This window comes from Prionailurus bengalensis, chromosome C2 (genome assembly GCF_016509475.1).
Source record: "Prionailurus bengalensis isolate Pbe53 chromosome C2, Fcat_Pben_1.1_paternal_pri, whole genome shotgun sequence".
NCBI classification, from domain to species: Eukaryota; Metazoa; Chordata; class Mammalia; order Carnivora; family Felidae; genus Prionailurus; species Prionailurus bengalensis.
In genome coordinates, this window is record NC_057350.1 from 96,189,337 (window position 1) to 96,210,390 (window position 21,054).

Sequence of the window (21,054 nt, forward strand, 5' to 3'; positions counted from 1 at the left end):
AAAATAAAATAAAAAGTCTTTCTCTTTTAATCCCCCCTTCCAAATTCAGTTTGGTTTTTTTTTGGTTTTTGTTGTTGTTGTTTTTAATTTAAATCCAAGTTAGTTAACAAATAGCGTAATAATGATTTCAGGAATAGAATTGAGTGATTCATCACTTACATATAACACCCAGTGCTCATCCCAACGAGGGCCCTTCTTCATGCCCGTCACCCATTTAGCCCATCCCCCACTCAACACCCCTCCAGCAGTTTGTTCTCTGTATATAAGTCTCTTATGGTTTGTCTCAAGATATGGCTACTTTCAACTCAAGTAATTCGGCAGGGCCTCTCCTGCAGAGTGACATTCCAGCTGAGACCACAATCATGAGAAGGACAGAGTCATGCAAAGACTTGGAGCAAGGGATCCCAGGTAGAGGAAACAAGTGCAACCCTTGAAATAACAGGCATATTTCCTGTGTTTCAAAAACAGAAAGCAGGACAGCATGGCTGCACCAAGAAAGAGGCTGGCAGGAGATGTATTCAGGGGTGAAAGAGACACCAGACAGCATAGGGCTCTGTAAACCATTGTAAGGAGTTTGTATTTCGTTTCCTTTCCAAAAAAAATGGAGGGTTTTAAGGATACTCTAGCCCTCAAGTGTGTAACAATCTGTGCAAGGCAATTGAAAAATACATGCTGACTTGGGGGGTCCGTAGGAAATCAGAGAAGGGGAGGCCCAAGTGGTTAACACACATTTAATGGCAGATGGAGTATGAGCTGAGTTTCAAAAGAACATGAAAAGGTGGATGGCTGCAGGGGAAAGGTCAGAAAAGCAGCAAATAGAAAGGCTAAGAAGTAAAATCACTATAATCAGTGGGGAGACATACTGTTACGATAGATGGTCACTTCATTGGCAAGCTTATCTTTCTGGCCAAATCGGGAGCTCCTGGAGGAACGGGGCCATCTTCTTCCTCCTTCTGTCCCTGCATCTTGCACACATGGTGCCCGACATTTACTACGTGCTCTGAACCCATTAAAGCAGATGGTGTGTATTGAGAGCCGTACAAAGAGAAGAGTGGAGCTGGGTGTGAGGAGTCAGTCTTTGTTAAGAGCTAGAAGTTCACAGAGCATGTAAAGTGACCTACATCAATTAAAATGAAGATTCTGTCCACTTGTCTGTTTATAGCTGTATCACATGTAAATGGCCATTATCAAAACTTGAAGAGTTCACTTGAAATTACCTGACTTAATATGCAGACTCTTGAGAGTAGTAGAAATTTCCTTTGGGGGAGAGGAAGGAATCTCAAAGAGACGGGTGAATGGCTTCCAGGATAACTGAATCCACAGTACAAAAAAGAGTCCTGGGTATCAGTTAAGACACAGTGAATAGAAAAACAAAACTGTTTCATATATTAGCTCCACACCCAAGGGCACGAAGTCAGTTATCCAATTATTGATTTGTGTTTAGCCTCTCCGGGGAGAGTAGCTGTAGGGATGTACCTACTGAAGGATTTTCCTCAGTAACGCTGGGGATGCCAGCTGGTTAATCATGTGAATAATAGCATTTGGAAGACTCCTACAAGAGCCATGCTTCTCCAAACTGGCATGACGAAATGCCCACTGAGGCCAAGTCACCAGGAAGAGTTTTGAGATACATTAAACACCTTTGTCCATTCCCTTAGCTGCTAAGAAAGAGCTTTTCTTTTTGGCCATATCTAAGTTCATTGTAGGTTGTTAAGTACATTTACAGAACATATTGAAACCCATCAACCCAGTCAATACAATAATTTAGGGAGGGCACTGGTTCTCATATTTTAGATAATGTCAGCTGAAATAATATGAACAACCACTAGTGCTCACTATGTATTACAATTATATATTTTCCCTACTTATCCCTAGTATTCATTCCTGTTTTTTTCCATTTTATTTTATTATTATTTTTTATTATTTTTTTCAATTTTTTATTTTTATTTTCTTAATATTTATTGTTTAGTTAGCTAACATATAGCATATACCGTGCATTCTTGGTTTCATGGGGAGATTCCCATGATTCTTCACTTACATACAATGCCCAGTGCTCATCCCAAGAAGTGCCCTCCTTAATGCCCATCACCCATTTTTCCCTCTCCCCCACAACCAAGAAAAATATATTTTAAAGGACCATTACCACATAGGACATTACCACAAATGCCTTTTTTTCCTTTGGGGATCATCCCAAGCCTGACATGAGAGTGATATCATTCAAAGAAAATCGAGGCAGCTCCATTCACTTTCTTAAATATGGAGCAGTAGGGAGGGCCCCAGGGTGGAGGAAAGGAGACCCATATTATCCCATTACCTTGAGTGTGGCCTTGGATAAGTCATTCCAGTGCTCAGGCCCAGGGTTCCATCTATCTGAAAGTAGCTGAATGAATTACTCTGCTAAGGGTATTCTTTCAGAACAATGGGCAAATGTAGTTTGGGTTAAGTTTTCGTTGTAATTAGGGACCGAATTTTGGAGACAGGGTATGAAGAAAAGCTGAGCCAAGTATTTCCAGAAAAAGAGAGAGGTGGAAGTTTGCCATAGAGTGTAGGACTATGAAGAGATATGTCCTTAAAGAGTATGAAAAGGCATTCAGGCTGAAGAATAACTCCTCCAAAGATGCCCACAACCTAATCTCTAAAACCTGTCACTAAGTTCCTTTACATGATAAAGGGGAAACTTGTGGGTGATTAAATTAAGGGTCTTGAGATGAGGATATTAATCCTGGATTAAATCAATGGGCTGATGCTATCACAGGGAGGGAGTCTGGAGGACAGAGAGGAGAGAAGACGCCATGCTGCTGACTTTAAAGACGGATCCTGGGACCCCAGTTCCTGATATTCTGTGTCTTGTAGTAATTTATGGCCACAACAGCTACCGTTGAGTTCAGCACATAGTAGAAACTCATTAAATACTTTTAGCAATGATTAATTTAATGCAATTTCTTAAATCTTTTCTATTGGCATAGGAAAATGAACTAATTTTCTTGTGTAATTTTTCCCTTCTGAAAGAAGTGTTCCCCCAAGAAAATCTTAGTGCAGAGTTTTTCATTTCCTCTGGTCTTGCTCATGTTGCCATATGCACAATGAATAACATAAGACACTGCACAGAGACCTGACACCCTGGACCTACTCTTTCCTATAGGAAAGAATAGAAGGGTGACATCAGGCTGTGATATCCTCCCTGACTGGGTTGTTGGAGGAGAAACATGGTATCTCAGTGTTGAATAATCAGATCTCTGAACAAGCTTCTCCTCAATTCTCCTGCTTAGTAGATGCCAGGCATTCCCTCGAGACTATTTTCACAACAGTTGCTGCCAACTACATACACAGATAATATTCTCAACCCCTGAAGGGTTGACAAATAGGGAAGCAGAATGGGAAACGTTTTTAAACAGAAATGTTGTCCCAGACCAGGCAAAGATCAAATATTCTCATAAGGTTAAATATATATATATACGTATACGTATATATTTTTTAACATACATACGTATGTGTGTATATGCACTCATATATGTATTTGTTTATTTCTAGCAAATAAGGTTAGAATGACTTCTCATTGTTTTGTTGTGCTTGGTGTCAGAAGCAGATGAATTCTGGATTCATACTGGTATTCAAAGGAAATGAATATTCATACCTCTACAGCATTAATCGTGCAAGTACAGGAATGAGTATCAGAGTCTCTTTAAGTTTATATATCAGATGCCCAGACTTCTGCCCATTCTGGAAAAGCAGCCTCAAAAAAATCATAATACAATTGTTTTGCCTAGTACATAGAAGGGGTTCCGTAAGATAAGTTACGTGATTGTCACAGCTTTTCATATCCTCCTTCATAAGAGAAGTATGCAACCTCATGCATACTTACCCGTCTTCGATGAAAGAAACATACATCCCACCCCTCTAACTTTGAGCTTGGCCATTTGCTTCACCTGAATCCATGGAAACCTGTTGAATTCCAGTCCCAGCCAGAAGCAGAAGAGGCATTGCATGTTTCCACCAGTTGCCTGTTCTTGGCCTGTGCCACAAGAGAACAGCACATGTCAGGTAGGGATTGTTCCTTAGCCTGACTCTCAGAATGAGAGGACATGTGGGGACTCACAGTCCACCCTGGGGAGAAAACGTGAAGCCAATGCGCAGCCTGGAGTAGAGTCATAGCAAGAGATAAATGTCATTGTTGTAACATATTGAAATTTGATATTGTTTGTTACTGCAGCAAAAGCTGATTAATGCACTCAATAACATTTTAGAAACAGAAAAAGAAACAACAAGCTGAATTGGAACAACCTCTTTTGCTTAGCTACTCAATTGTCAGAGATCCAAACTCTCCTTTAAAAGCATTCCAAGCAAAACAAAGCCAGCTGTGCCTGAGTTTCTGCATGTAATGTAAATGGGGTAGCACGTTGTTAGGTAATATGGGAAGTGATCAAAAATACTTAAAGTGGGTTCCATCAATCAAACATTTAGAAAATATATAACTGGGAAAATTAGCAGTCTCAAAGTCAGGAATCCTAGTTTTGAACTCAAGGGTACCTCTGAGTCAATTTGTCAGGCACCAGTATTGCATGATTTAGGACACCCATGTGCATACACACACACACACACACACACACACACATGCAGAGCTAGACTGATCAAAAACATCTTCCTTACTGCCTTGTCATGGTCCCAAAATGTCAACAATGATAAACTGCAGCCTGCCCAAGAAGTATAAATCAAAATGTGATTGATCTAGAAGCTGTACTATGTGAGACAGTACTGCTCACTGAAGAAATTGAGGATGTTCAGTCTGGGGAAGATAAAACTCCAAGAGTTATGTTAGTTGCCTTCAAAAACATGAAGCCTGTTCCTGTAAGGAGATTAACCCTAATCTGCATAGATACAGGGAGCAAAACTGGGGATAACAGGAGAAAATTACCAGGACACAGATCTCAATTCCATTCACTAGGATGTTCTTTTAGAATGGGGCAGACCCTGGGACTCAGACACATCTGTATCTTGCCACCCAGAATCAAGTTACAGTGACTGGCAGGCAAGCCCATCCACAGTCAGGGTGCAAACACAGAGCCGTATCTGGCAAGCGTGGAAAGAATAGAAGAGCAACAGAAGCAAGTACCTCAGCAGAAAATCCGCCACCAGAGACTGGCTGAGCGAGCCGCAGTGAGCAACAGGCATAAAGGTCAGAAGTGGAGCATGTTTTCAGGGATACGGTGATGACTGTAAATGAACCCACCATGTCCTAGGCCCCTCACAACATATGTACATCTTGGGGAGAAAAGTCAAGGGCGTAAAAGAATGAGTAACACCCAGAGCCCCAAGCAAATCTGCTAAGAAACCCATTTCGATAATGAAACATAAGAAAGGAGGAAGCCATTCTCTGCAAGCACGAGAAAGAGAAGAACAAATCCCTTGGAGGAAAAATATCAGGGTACAGTGTGCAGCCAGAAGATACCCAAGGAAGTTTCAGCAGAGAAAACCCCTGGGTGAGGACTGGGCAGCAGGCCAAGGGTCTTCTGAGAACTGCCTAGGGAGGTGGAGGCAGTGAGAGGGGGTGTCAGCAGTAGGGGACAAAAAGACCTGGTCAGGGAGCAGGGTGATGCGAGCTAGTGCTCCCATGGCACCCACAGTGTGCCAGGCACTGTGCTAAAAGCTTCACACATATTAACTCCTTTGCCCCTCACCACAACCCTGTAAGCTAGGTACCATTATGATCCCATTTTATAGATGGCAAAACTGAAGCACAGAAAGGCTTCATTCAAGGTCACTTAGCTAGTAAGGGCAGAGCCAGAATTTGAACCCAGAGAACTCTACTACTGAATTATGTTCTATTTTATTTTATTTTATTTTATTTTATTTTATTTTTAAGAGAGAGAGGATGTGAGCAGAGGAGAGGAGCAGAGGGAGAGAGAGAGTGAAAGAATCTTAAGCAGCCTCCATGCTCAGCTCAAAGCCCCATGCAGGGCTCAATCCCATAACCCTGAGATCATGACCTAAGCCAAAATCAAAAGTCAGATGCTCAACCTACTGAGCCACCCGGGTGCCCCCTGAATTATGTTCTTAACCAGGCACCAGAAGCTCAGCCCAGAGGAGGAGAAACAGCAGACTGGTGAGGAGGAGGGGTAGTGCAGGACCCCACGATATGGGACAGGGGAGGGCCTCAGAAGGCTCCTCGAGATCCTGAAGTCACCAGGTAGGGTTCATCAAACCAGGCACCTTTTACTCTAACCGAAACCTCATTTTGCCAGGGGACATTGATTAGAAGAATTCTGTAGCAGTCACAACTGTCCAACTCCATGAAGGGGCTGCTTCGATCAGCCCATGTTTCCCACTGCTCCAGATGTTCGGGCAAAGGCTGGACAACTCTTTCTAGGGGACGCGAGGGAGGGATTGTTGTAATCCCTCGGTGTTTTCGCAAAATCAAGCTAGAATGATTTTTGGCCGTTTGCTGTTTTGTTTGTCTTCATTTCCTTCCTCTCCTCACCTCCGAAGGCAAGCTCCAACCTAATTCGATAATCCTACCTCTTCAGTGAACTTCTGAGCCACGATTGTTTTCATCCTGACACAAACCTGCTTTTACCATCATTATTCTTGGAGTCCACTGAACCCTCAACCACCCTGGCAAACACCACAATGAGGACTCTCTCCTCCCAGAGGCCCTGTAAGCCTTGCTTAGTTATAGCTGTGCAGTATTTTGAGAAACTTGAATTAAAGTGCTAGAGAAAGCACAACACACATTTATTGCTCATCTTGGAAAGACAACAGCAATGAGCTTCCAAAACTATCTTTGATTAACATAATCTAAGGGTAATGAATATGGATATTGTCAATAGTCACTTCGAAGCATGTTTTCTCGTACATTTTGTTCTCTCCAGTAAATTTCCAACCAAGAAAGAAAATGCCCCCAAGTTCCTGTTTGCATCAACAAAGCAAACACTCAGAGGAATTACGCAGAGGGAATAGAGCCAGGAAGGAATGCTCACCACCCTCAACCTTTGTTCCAGTTGGTTCTCTATGTTTTCACCACGCTTCTAATTATCTATCAAATAAAAGCCCTCGCCTCCCTAACAAGCCTGGTTATTTCTCTGTGTCCTTGTGACAGCTTCTGAGGAAGGCTGATCAGAACTAGTGTCCCAGAGGGTGTCTCTAGACCGCACAGCATCCGTAGTCACTGCTTGCAGAAGACGGATGCCAAAAAGCCCAGCTTCCTGCCCAAAAAGAGAAATAGAAAGTACCTGTCAGACTTGTGGCCCCATGTGGGAAATGACAATGTATTTCATGGTCCTCCAGAGAAACAGAACCAAGAGGGCATATACAGATACATACGAGGGGATTTATGATGGGAATTGGGTCCCATGTTACGGAGGCCAAGAAGACCCAGAACCTGCTATCTTCAAGCTGGAGACCCAGAACGGCCGGTGGTATGATTCAGTCTGAGTCTGAAGGCCTGAGAATCAAGGTGGAGGGGCCAGTGGCAGAGAGCCCAGTCTGCATCCAGAAGCTCAAGAACCAGGAGCACCAATGTCCAAGAACAGAAGATGGAGGTCAGTTCCAGCAAAGACTGTGAATTTGCCCTTCCTCGGCCTCTCTGTTCTATTCCGGCCCTCAACGGATCAGAAGATGCCCACCCACACCAGGGGAGAGGATCTTCTTCACTCAGTCTACAGATTCAAATGCTAATCTCTTCCAGGAACACCCTCACGGACACAGCCAGAAATCATGTTTCACCAGCTATCTGGGCATCCCTTTGCCCAGTCAAGCTGACACAAACTTAATCATCACAGGAACTATCTGGTTTTCCACACCTAAAGCTTTAGTCTTCCCTGGTGCCATAGGGCAGTGGACCCGACTGTGCCTTGCTAGGACGACCTGGGGAGCCTTAAAGAATCCCTATACCTAGGCCACACCTCAGACCGATTAAACTGGAATTTCTGGGGTGGAAGCCAGGCAGCAGTGTTTCTGGAAGAACCCTGGACAATTCCAGCACGCAGCCAAGATGGAGAACCACTGCAAAGGGATCAGGAGATCAGAAAACCCTTTTACCCTCCCTCAAAAAGCCGACATTAAGGCCACCTGCATTTACCACTGGCCTTCCCTGCCATGGGGCCACTCTCCTCATTTCTAACACGAGTGACCTAGGAGGCTCTCCCTGGCCTTCCTGACAGTTTGTCACCACACCTCCGTGTCCCCTGTCCTCGTGCACAGGTCCTGACACAGGCTGCTGTGGAACTGCACTGGTGATGGTTCTCTGTTTGCTTGTCTGTCTCCTCAGCAGCAGGGCCACACCTCCCGCACCTTTTTACTCCATCCTGGAGCTAGCTTATCATCAGGATGTGATTGTTCAGTTAACTGCACAGCAGCTATAATGAGCTTTTAAAAACATAAGTATAGGGGTTCCTGGGTGGCTCAGTCGGTTAAGCGTCCAACTTCAGCTCAGGTCACAATCTGGCAGTTCATGAGTTCGAGCCCCACGTGGGGCTCTGTGCTGACAGCTCACAGCCTGGAGCTTGCTTTGGAGTCTGTGTCCCCCTCTCTCTCTGCCCCCTCCCCTGCTCGCATGCTGTCTCTCTCTCGAAAATAAATAAACCATTAAAAAAAATAAAAACATAAATATTATCATATCACTCACCTGAATAAAACCCTCTGGTGACTTCTCACTGTGCTTACCGCAAACCCCAGCCCTCTTTTGGTTTGCAAGCCCTGTGCAGGCTGGTCCTGCCCACCTCAGGCAGGAGGATGGGGAGTAAGGACGTGAACTCTGCAAGCAAGCACCGCAGGACCAAGTGCGGTGCCATGGGCTCCTCCACCCTGGAGAAGTTACTGGACCTCTCCCGACCTCCTCTCCAAAGGCGGATTTGTTGTGATGATTAAATTAGCTGGCACACGGTCTAACAGGGCACTGGAATCCTCCCCACCCTGTCCCAGACTTAGTCCCAGGAATGAGCCACAACTGCTCTCCCCCTGGGAGCGCTGACACCTGGCCCGACTGGTTCCCCATCGTCACTCAGGAACCAGGAACCAATGTCATGGCTGCACAGACCCTCTGTCACCCCTTCGGCAGCCCGTTTCATATCCTTCATGACCCATGTTAGTTTGCTGAGCTGCTATATAACAAAGCACCACAAATGAGGTGTCTATTGTTTATTTATTTTTGAGAGAGAGAGAGAGAGACAGACAGACGGAACATGAGCAGGGGAGGGGCAGAAAGAGAGAGAGAGAAAGAGAGAAACGGAATCTGATGCAGGCTCCAGGCTTCACACTGTCACCACAGAGCCCAACACGGGGCTCGAACTCACAAATCACAAGATCATGACCTGAGCCACAGTGGGACGCTTAACCAACTGAGCCACCCAGGCACCCCCAAACTAGGTGTCTTAAATAGAGAAACATATTGACTCCCAGTTTTGGAGGCTGGAAGTCTGCGATAAAGGTGCAGCAAGGTTGGTTCCTTCCTTGAGGAAGATGCACATTCCATGGCTTTCTCCCGGCTTCTTGTGGTTTGCCAGCAAATCCTTGGTGTTCCTTCGCTTTTTTTAGATGCATCGCTCTGACCTCTGCTTTCATCTTCACACCTCATTCTCTCTGTGTCCAAATTTCCTCTTCCTACAAGGACACCAGTCATAGTAGATTAAGTGCCCACCCTATTCCAGACGACCTCATCTTAACTGACCACATCTATAACAACTATTTCCAAATAAGGGCACATTCTGAGACACAGAATGGGGGAACACAATTCAGCACACAGCATATCTACTCCTCTTCCCTCCCTGGAATGACCTGGTTTTATTTGTCATCCTCTATGTTGTATTATATTCTTTCTTCACTGAACATTATTGTTTATGTTGTCCAATTTTTCTGCAATAGAAAGTAAGAAAAATAATAAAAGATAGGCTTTTCAGATAAGAAGCAAAAACAAACCTTATTCCTTGCATTGTGATTTGGGTGTTCACCTTCTCCCATGCTAGACTTAAAGGTCCATGGGAGCAGGAACCATGTCTTTGCATCCCCAAGCCTAAGACCATGCACGGCACATAACAGATGCTTGGTACATGCTGAGTTGAAATTAAATAGATATGTACATTAAGTTCCCACAAGAGCTCAAGTGAAGCAATTGTCCTTGCAGTCTTGCTGGGATATATGTGACATGTTTTCTCACGAATCTGGAAATCTTTAAAAAAAAACAAAACAAAACCGCTGACACTTCAGGCTCTGAAATGACTCTGCCATATACAATGGCACTCTCCAACTATAGTGATATTTAAGCTATGGTCAAGAATTAAAACACAGCATGAAGCAACATTGTCAAATCTAGGAGGAAATTAAACCATTAGATCTATCATCACCCAACCCCTGTGAACCAAACTGCCACATTTCCCCCGATTCTTCTAATTAAGGTTGCGTTTGCAAAGCCTTTAGAAGCAGACGAGTGTTACATTAAGTGCTAAGCAGTATTAATTAATCATATTGGTAGATTACATGGGCTGGTACTTCTCGTAAATGTAAATGTCCTAGGCTTGTCAGCACAGTTCTTGGAAGCAATGTTCAGATGTACTCTAGAATTTCTTCATAGAATTGTAAAAAGCTCTTGGCTTCGTAGTTTCTTATCATCTTGATATTCTCCACTTTGTCAAAACTTTGGAAACGGTCTAATATAGTAGTTCCCGGTTCTATCAGGCCCAGCGCCTCTTTTCTGTATTGAAGATTTATTATACCTCTCTTTAATATCCTGAAGCAAAATGCATGAAAAACCTGCCTATATGTAACATATTTCAGTATGTAAACACTCCAGCAAGCACACATGGGGCTGTCAGATGCTCTCACTATATTAAGAATCCCTGTGCGTGTGCCAATTCCAAATGGTAGGTGTGCATGTGAGATGCAGTACCATGGGTGGTGCTGGAAGGTGGCCTTGAGTTTCAGAAGCAGTGAAGAACTCCTTTTTGGTTCCAAACTAAAGAATTTACAATCATCCTTCAATTTACTCTATAGTTGCATTCCTGGAAAAGTCAACGTACTAGTATTTTAAAACCATCCCTGAAAACCCCCATATGTTTATATATATAAAAGAGAATTAAGTTTGGGGCACCTGGATGCCTCAGTCAGTTGAGCGTCTGACTTCAGCTCAGGTCACCATCGCCCGCTTCTTGAGTTCTGGCCCCATATCGCGCTCACGCTGAGGTCAGTGCAGAGTCTGCTTCAATCATCGGTCCCCGCTTTCACTCTCAAAAAATAAATAAAACATTTTTTAAAACTAGGTTTTAAAAAAAAAAAAAGAGGTTAGAATGGGAGAGAGCCAAAGCATAAGAGACTTAAAAACTGAGAACAAACTGAGGGTTGATGGGGGGTGGGAGGGAGGAGAGGGTGGGTGATGGGTATTGAGGAGGGCACCTTTTGGGATGAGCACTGGGTGTTGTATGGAAACCAATTTGTCAATAAATTTCATAAAAAAAAAAAAAAAAAAAAACTAGGTTTTAGGTTTAGATCATCATAACCAGAATTTTCACCTACAGGAATGTCTGTGAGATCACTGAAAATTGGATGACACCATCCCACCCAGTTAGCATCTCTGGGGCTCACCCACCAAATGCAAGGAACACCTCCCCCTTTCTCCATCTCTGAGAGCAAAAAAATTGTTCAAAACCTTCTCATTTCATTTGAGAACAAAGTTCCAAAAGAACTCCATGGGTGGGACTGTCTCTCTTAAGAGTCAAAAATCTAATTTTACATCCTTATATTTTAAAAAAAGAGGATATCGTGTCCCCAAAGAATATGCCCCCAAATCACAGACCAGGCCTTGGCAGAGTCAGGTAGGAAGCACTTAAGAATTTGGACAAGTGGGCATTTTCCATGTGGCAGGTATTATCTTATGCTCTGTTTAGATGCTAATCTAATCTTCACATCAACACTAGGCAGGAGGCTCTATTATCCCCATGATACAGTTGAAACTGAAGCACAGAGAAATGAGATAACTTATCCAAGGTCCTACAGCAATAAGTAGCAGAGCCCTGACTCAGACCATCTTCTTCAGAATGACTTGGGGACACAGTGCAAATAACAGATTGTTGTTTAGGACTGGAGGAGACACAAAGGGGGAAATGCACCCCTTCTGCATTATGAGAACACAAGGTAGACCAGTTCGACCAGTTCAGTATACTGACCTCCAAGTGAAAATTTGTTCCTGCCTGGTCTCATCTTCTTCTTTCTTGTGTTTTTCCTGCAGGCATTCATGCCCAGGAGAAGACTGCTCTGGGTCCCTCTGGACCTTTCCTAAAAAGAAGATCCCCATTCACTAGATGAGTTCCAGAAGCATCCACTAAGGCTTCCATAGCTCGCTTCCTTCAGGTGACCTTCACCGTAACCCCTCTCACACAGGATGAGTGGCTTCCTTGCCTCCCTGGACCCCCGGCGGGTGCAGTGGGGGGCGGCCTGGTATGCCATGCACTCCAGGATCCTGCGCACCAAACCAGTGGAGTCGATGCTGGAGGGAACTGGGGCCACCACAACCCATGGCACCAAGCTAGCCAAGGTGCTCACCACCATGGACCTCATCTCACTTGGCGTTGGCAGCTGCGTGGGCACAGGGATGTACGTGGTGTCTGGTCTGGTGGCCAAGGAAATGGCAGGACCTGGTGTCATTGTGTCCTTCATCATTGCAGCTGTTGCGTCCATATTATCAGGTAAGTGCCTCAGTACAGTGAAAGGCCCATGGAAAGTGCACTTGCCAGTCTGTTACCGCTCATCCCGCTCTTCTAGAATATTGAATGGTGAGATGTAAGAAGTGTCACCAAAGAGGTCATCGGGCTCCTTTTTTGCCTTGACTGCCAGGGAGTTCAAGGCTCAATTATATAGCTTCCTTTTTCTCTGGTTTTTCTATACAACTAATTATTCTGGTGCCCAGCTTCCTCCCAATTTCTCTTTCCCTGTCATGTCCTAATGGCTCCGTTTTTATTATAACTCTCCCTTTCAATGGAGGATAGGTCAATCCCTTGGTGGAGATGTGGATATAGCTAGGATTATAAATAATACCTAAAGGATAGGCAGAGTAGCAAAATGACAAGTCACTAAATCTGATGTGATTGGGACTTGATGAGCCAAAAACTGGCATTGTGACACCCAAGCAGGAGGAAAGCAAGCTAGGAAATGTAAAGCCATCGTGAGAATCACAACGCACCATCTGCCACAAGCACTTCAACAGATTGTATTCTACAGAGGTGGTTCAACGAGCATTATCTCTTTCCTTGAGAAAGAATCATAGAACTCATTTTTTTTTTTAAATAAGGTGCCACCACTTACGTATTGATAATTTGTGAAATGGCTCTTCTATTTTCCTTTCCCTCTTCCCTCCTTGTCTCTTGAGCTATGGTCCACAGTATCTTGCCAGGAATGGGTAAACAGGTAACTTGAAAAAGAAGGAAACAACGCTTCCTGCTTCCTGATCATAATATTGTGCAAGCCCGAGGCTTTGCTGGGGTTTTGGTGGTGAATCAGGTGGCTCAACTCACATCCTGGCAGGGAATGCATGGTCTCTTCCAAAGCTTCAGAAGCAAGAATGCTGGGGTATATCAGGATTTCTGTGTACAAATGCACATCATCACAGGAAAAGTTCTACATTCATATTGTATATCCAGACTGAACAGCCCCCATCCACGGGGTGTGCGTGGACCAGGAACACACAACCAGAAAGTGCGCTAGTTTATATTTGACATCTTTTTTAACTTAATGGCAGAAATGTTTCCAGACTGATTTTATTTATCTCCCATCATGGCTTACTTTCCTGTTGGTGTTACAACTATCCCTTTTCCTGAAGTTATTCTCTAATATGCATGAATAGCCTAATAATTTCCTTCAGAAAAGAGAACTTTTTTTCTCAGAGATGAAAATAAATCATTCCCACGGATGAATTTTGTGGATACCTCAAATGCTATTAACCTCATTGTGTTCATTTTCAAACTTACTTGGCAAAGAAATTATTTGGAGGAAGTTGCCAGATTCCTATTCACCATAAATCTAGAGACCTAGAAGTGTTTGCATACAGACCAAAATAGTGATAGTGGGATAAAAGGCAGACATATAAACAGGGCTCCCATCGAAGGCACAGGGCAGGTGGCTAAGAGTCCCGCCTAGTTAATGCATACTGCCCTTTCTCCTCTTGACCCGTCCTTTTATGACCCCATCCCCAAACCACAATGATTCCTGCAAGCAAATCACCCACATCTTATCCTTCACAGTGCTACATTACATTTAGAAACCAGCACAAGGTTCAGTTGCATTCTGGGAAACTGCCCCCCTGCCAAGGTGCCCATGATGCTATATAACCCAGACTTTTCTGCTGCTCCTGCGGAGGAGACCCGGCCAGCACTGTGCTGGAGCTAGCTTGCCCCGGCTGCCAAGATCCCTCATTGTGCACACCTCTCCCCACCTTTGCATCTCCGCAAGGTTATGTTGTTAACTTGGAATTGGCTACAGCAGGAGTATTTACACCACAAAAATTGGCAAAGGCTCCAGGTAGAGTTTGTTTGTTTTGGTTGGTTGTTTCACCACCGGCCCGGTCCACTGAAAGCCCTGGAACTGCCCAGTAACTGGTACCTTCACCACTGCACCAGGCACCAAAAGAAAACTCTGTCTCTCCCCCAAGGAGAGACACCCCCCCCCCCCTCCACATGTGGCTGCATCCACAACACTTCTCTACACTCTGTGACTGACGCCAGCCAGAATTCTCCTACAGGCCCCAGCTAGAGCCTGGGCCCAAATAACTTGTGCCAAAATTAGCATTTTTATAACAGAAGTCTTCAACCAGGCGTCTCATTCTGTGATCCTTTGTCACTAAAGGAAGTCCCCCCCTGCTGCCTTCTTTCCACTCCTGTGTCGTCATCCTGGTGTCGCGTCTCCCTTGACCAAACTTGCCACCACTTTCTGCCTCACGATAATCAAGCTCCCCTCTGCCTTCAGACTTTTTAACACCTGATCCTTCCTCCCTCTGACCTTAACCAAAACCTGGCTCAACTCTGAGGACACCATTGCAAACACTGAGAAAGTGCGCGAGAAGGATAGACGTGTAGCCAAAGAGCGGGATGTTCGAAGCTGAGATTTTGGAAGTGGTACAGCGATCAGTGATGTTAAAATTAGACCTGGCTCCGCCGCTAACTGGCCGTGAGACCTTGAGCAAGTTCCATCACTTCTCTGAGCCTCAGTTTCTCCGCTTTGAAAACGGCCATCATGTCACCGCCTTCGCAGAGTTCCTGTGACGATTCGTGACGCCAGTGAGCGCCAGCCACAGGGCCTGGTACACGGCCCTCCACACGTCGTTCTTATCATCGTGTGCCAAGCCCTGTGTTCAGAGTTTGCCATACATTAACACATTTAAGAGGCAGCATACCCCTTCAAGGTGGGTTTTATTACTTTCACATACGAGAAAGCTGAAATTTCAATAAAAGAACCTAGGTTCAAATTTGTTATACCGGCAATAGTTTTCAGCACGGACTATGAATTTAAATCACCTGGGGAGCTTATTTTTTCAAATCGTGGTTTGGCAGAGAAAGGTTATAATTACATGCAGTAAAATCTACCCTGTTAAATATACAACTCTGTGAGTTTGACCAACGCATATCATTGTGTAACCTCCATATAATCAAGATACAGAAGCATCCCATCATCCCCAAATAATTCCTTCATGTTACCTCTTTGCAACGCTCCTCACCTCCACCCCCAACCCCTGGCAACCATTAATCTGTTTTCTGTCCCTATGCTTTTGCCTTTTCCAAGATGTCATATAAACGGAAACACTCAGTATGTAACATTTTGAGTTTGTTTTCTGTCCCTTAGTATGATACATTGAAGGCTTATTCATATTGTATGTATCAGTGGGTCGTTCCATTTTATTTTTGAGTAGTATCCCATTGTATGGACATACTACAGTTTATTTATCCATTTACTAGTTGAACGTGGAATTTGGTGGTTTCCGGTCTGGGGCCGTTATAAACAAAGCCATTATAAACATTTGTGTACAGGTTTTCGTGTGAACACAGGTTGTCAGTTCTCTTGAGTAAACACCTAGGGATGGAAGTGCTGGATTGTGTGTTAGGTGTAGGTTTAACTTCAAAATAAACCGCTAAACTCTTTTCCAAAGTGATTGTATTCTTTTTCATTCCCACCAGCCATGCCTTTGATTTCCAGTTGCTCCGTTCCTGGCCAGCCCTCAGGTGTTGCTTTGTGTTGCTGCTTTGTTTGTTTGCCGTTTTAAAAGGTGAAGGAGGGTATTTCAATGTGGTTTTCATTTGCATTTCCCTAACTGCTAATATTTCAAACATGTTTGTATGTGCTTGTTTGCCATCTATCTTCTCTGGTGAAGTGATCAAATCACTTGCCCATTCTTTAATTGGGTTCTTCATTTTCTTATTACTAACATTTAAATTTTTCTAATATATTCTAGATACAAGTCCTTTATCAGATATGTGATTTTGTGAATATTTTCTCCCAGTTTATGGCTCATCTTTTAGTTTACTTTTAATTTGTTGATTTCTTTTTAAAAAATGCCTAGGTTCCACCCCCAGGGATTCTCATTCAGTTGGACTGGGGCAGAACCTGGGGAATCGTATTTTTTTTTTACAAGCCTCAGAGGATTCGAATGTGGAGCCAGAGTTAAGAATTACTCTGTCATAGGGACCAAAACTTAACTTCTGCTGCAGCTGTGACCTACGAAAATAGAATATAGATGTTAAGATATAAGCTGGGGCGCCTGGGTGGCTTCAGCTTAAGACATGAACTCGCGGTTCATGAGTTCGAGCCCTGTGTCGGGCTCCGTGCTGACAGCTCAGAGCCTGGAGCCTGCTTCGGATTCTGTGTTTCCCCTCCTCTGTTCCTTCCTCTCTCTCTCTCTCTCATGTGCACGCTCTCAAAAATAAGTAAACATTAAGAAAATTTAAAAAAACAGATACAAGTTATTTGGCCAGCAGATAGCAGATTCTTAAGTGATTTTCATGGCCCTATGGCATCATCACCCATGCCATGCAAACCAGCCTATAACCTGAAACAAATCTGACTAAGAGAGAAAGCCACTTCCTCTACAATTTGACAAGACACAAAGTTACAATAACCTCCCCAGGTGCTCCTGCCAGTAATGCCCCAACACCGTAACCACCCACAGCCCTATCACAGGTGGATAGAAAGTTATCAGAGGAAGCAGCTTGTGCTGTAACCTTTACCCTTTGTCCATAGAGTATTATCTACCCTTTAATAGTTCAGCAGGCCCCATGCCCATACCAGACCTAAAACACCCTTTGAATACACCAGATCGAATCAACCAGATAGGAGAAATCGTGTTCCTTTATGATTCCCACCTATAACGTTATTGAGACACTGAGGGACAGAAGCAGGATGGCTTGGATGGCTTACAGAGGTTCTCTAATTCAGTTGACTTAGGAGGAAACACAAAGCAAAGCCACCATGCCAGTGACACTGGGCCATTCAAAGTTCTAAGAGCCTCCTATGAACTTGAGTGAGGATGCCTGCTTTGGCTTTTTTTCCTAAGTTTATTTCCAGTTCTCTCTTAATATTATTAAAATTGAACCTTAAATAGAATGTAGGTCTGAATGACTCCTAAGCTCATGTGGACCCTACAGTAACGCTTAAGGCCTGTAGCTCAAATGGTTTTGGTAGGGATTAAGTGACAGTGTGCATACATCACATCAGTCCCCAGTCTGATGCATGAAACCAGTAATTTCTATCATCTACTCCTAAGAAATAGTTGACAAAAATCTAATAAGACGTGGTTCAGTACAGATGTATTGTATACCCACCATCTACCAGTTCTGGGGCAGTACCAAAAACAAATAAGAGATTGTTTCTACTCTAAAGGACCCATTGTTTATTGACACAGATGAACACCTAATCTGATAGGTAACTATGGCAATGATAGTAGTAATAATAGAAATAAAGCAGCAGGGGCACCTGGATGGCTCGGTCGGTTAAGCACCCGGCTTCAGATCAGGTCATGATCTCACGGTTCATGAGTTTGAGCCCCTCATCAGGCTCTGTGCAGACAGCTCAGAGCCTGGAGCCTGCTTCGGATTCTGTCTCCCTCTCTCTTTGCTCCTCCTCTGCTCATGGTCCCCTGTCTCTCTCTCTCAAAAATAAATAAACATAAAAAAGTATTTTAAAAAAAGAAAAGAAATAATAGCAGCAGCAGTAGCTACTATTTATTGAGCACTTACTATATACTAAAAGAGTTCTAAGTGCTTAACACATTATTTTACTTAACCTTCACATCAACTCTACGTGATAAGTGGTGTCATTATCCTCATACTACAGATGGAGAAAACAGAGCCTTGTGAAAAGTTTGGTAACTTGCTTAAGGCACCTGATTAAGAGGTGACAGAGCAAGGAATAGAGTGAAAGCACCCTGACTCCAGGGCCAAATCTTAATCACCTTGCTGCTAATCGGCTACTGTGGTAGCGGATTAGGGTCAGATTCCATCACATACAAAACAAAACTAAAAATGAGAGACAATTTCACTTCTTTCCTGTGTAGAAAGAATCCGGAGGGAGGCTGGTATTGTGGCTCTGCAGTCATGGGGACTCAGGCCCCTTCATCTTTGGTTCTAACGATGAGGATGTTTGCCTTCCATCCTCAAGATGACTTCAAGCCCCAAGATGGCTGCTGGAGCTCCAGTTGGTACATTTGAGCTCCAGAAGTCAGGAAGGAGAACAGACAGTTGAAGCAAGTCATTTCCCACATTTCTGTCCCCCTCCTTTTTTAAGTTTTTTTAATGTTGGTTTATTTTTGAGAGAGAGTGTGTGTGTGTAAGCAGGGGAGGGGCTAAGAGAGAGGGAGACACAGAATCCGAAGCGGGATCCAGGCTGCGAGCTGTCAGCACAGAGCCCAATGCAGGGCTCAAACCCTCTAACCGTGGGATCACGACCTGAGCTGAAGCCGGACGCTTAACCAACTGAGCCACCCAGGTGCCCCTCAGTCCCCTTTTAAGAAACTTCTTCAGGGGCGCCTGGGTGGCGCAGTCGGTTAAGCGTCCGACTTCAGCCAGGTCACGATCTCGCGGTCCGTGGGTTCGAGCCCCGCGTCAGGCTCTGGGCTGATGGCTCAAAGCCTGGAGCCTGTTTCCGATTCTGTGTCTCCCTCTCTCTCTGCCCCTCCCCCGTTCATGCTCTGTCTCTCTCTGTCCCAAAAATAAATAAATATTGAAAAAAAAAAAAAGAAACTTCTTCAGAAATCCTTCTCTATAACTTACAATTGGCTGAAACTTGTACACTTGGCCACAAGGAAGGCTGGGAAGTATAGTCTTCAGACAGGGTATATTGCCAACCCCAGTATCACAGGGGCTGTGTCGATGGGGAAGAACAGGAAAACTGGCTGTCACTGCCACATCTATAGTGGGTGCAGAACCTCTAAGCCCTCCATCTTGCTGAGGTCAAGTTGTTCTGAAATATTTAAATAAAATTGGTTCTAATTCCCAGTAACATACAACCGGAAAATCTAGAGTCCCCCTCAATAAACCTAGGGAGTTCAAGGCTTACTTTTTCCTAGTTCTGCTGACTCTGAATCTCCGCTCCCATGGAGTCTTCGTCTCCATTCTGCATTTCATTAGCTTCTGCCCATTTTCTTTACCTCATCATGCAACCAGATGAACTCCAATCCCTCCTCTCCCCAAATATCCGCAAGACAAAACTGAATGTGCAGTGGGCTTTATAGAAAGTTTGGGCCAGACACCTTTTGGGATGAGCACTGGGTGTTGTATGGAAACCAATTTGACAATAAATTTCATATATTGAAAAAAAAAAAAAGAAAGAAAGTTTGGGCCAGAGACGGGAGCTATAATACAGTCCATCCCAGCAGACCACAAACTTCTAATTGAATGTAGGATTCCAATTCTCCCTGCCTTTAAACAAGTCCACAGACTCTCTCTTTTCCTTGGGTCCAGCCTCCAGCACCATTAATGGGCAGCTTTTCTCCTTCAATCTCACCTTCTTTTCCCTTGCTGCTCCCTGTCAAGCCCTAAAACCCTTGTCCATATCTTATCCAGAGCAGTATACTATCTCTCTATCTCTCTACAAGTTCATCCCCACCATATTCCAAAGACTATTGTCCCCTAACCAAAATGTCCCATCAAGATAATTCATTAAACAAAGTGGGTTCTTAAGGGAGAGACGTGGGGGCCAAGCAAGAAGGTTGGAGATCACTTGTTCGGCAGAGAGGTTGAGCAACGTGACAAGATCTGTAATGTATTAATACGGTGGAGAGAGAGTAGGGGTGAAGAAACTGGCCATGCAGTTGTACAAAACAGGCAAGAGACCATGAGTGGAGATCAGAAGGAAGCTTCAGATGGAGAGGATGCGGGCATGGGTGGACAAGGGAGGACAGGGGGAGAAGGATAAATGCTCTCTGTAGCTGAGAAAAGACATAACACATGAGAGTGTTTTTGAAATAATGTCATTAGAATAACGGATTTGCAGCACAGTTCTGGTGACAGAAAGTGAAAGTAGAAACAGAAAACCCAAGGAAAGGGGACCTCCACAGAATGCCACCAGGGGCAGTGAATGAACGCGTGTGTGCAGAACGCCGCAGGTGGGGCTCCCGTGCAGCCCCACGGACACAGTGGGGCGAAGAGTGACTTTATCTCCTCCCTCAGCTGGAGGAGCCAGACGGTCAGAAGTTAAAGTCACTTCCTGAGAGGCAGGCAGATATTTAGTGGCAGGGCCAGAACTCCAACCTCAGCCTGCAGGACTCCAGAACTCACAGTCTTCCATTTCAGCAAGTGCCTCTGAGATCTTTGAAGCCAACCATCTAAAAGGCAATACTGGGGTCGTCTGTGTGGCTCAGTCGGTCTGACTTCAGTCTGACTTTGACTCAGGTCATGATCTCACAGTTTGTGAGTTCGAGCCCCATGGGCTCTGTGCTGGCAGCTCAGAGCCTGGAGCCTGCTTCAGATTCTGTGTCTCCCTCTCTCTGCCCCTCCCCCACTCATTCTCCTCTCTCTCTCTCTCTCTCTCTCTCAAAAACAAATAAACATTGAAAAAAAAATTTAAGGCAATACAGGCCAACATGCTGAGTAG

General features: G+C 44.4%; 1 protein-coding gene across 1 annotated transcript in view; it reads left to right on the top strand.

The window, feature by feature from the left end:
* Positions 1-21,054, top strand: part of SLC7A14 (solute carrier family 7 member 14) — a 110,341-nt gene that overhangs the window by 44,745 nt on the left and 44,542 nt on the right. The window contains exon 2 of the mRNA XM_043594923.1: positions 12,212-12,668. Coding sequence (XP_043450858.1) covers positions 12,365-12,668 — 304 coding nt within the window. The 5' untranslated portion in view covers positions 12,212-12,364. The remainder of the gene's footprint in view (positions 1-12,211; positions 12,669-21,054) is intronic.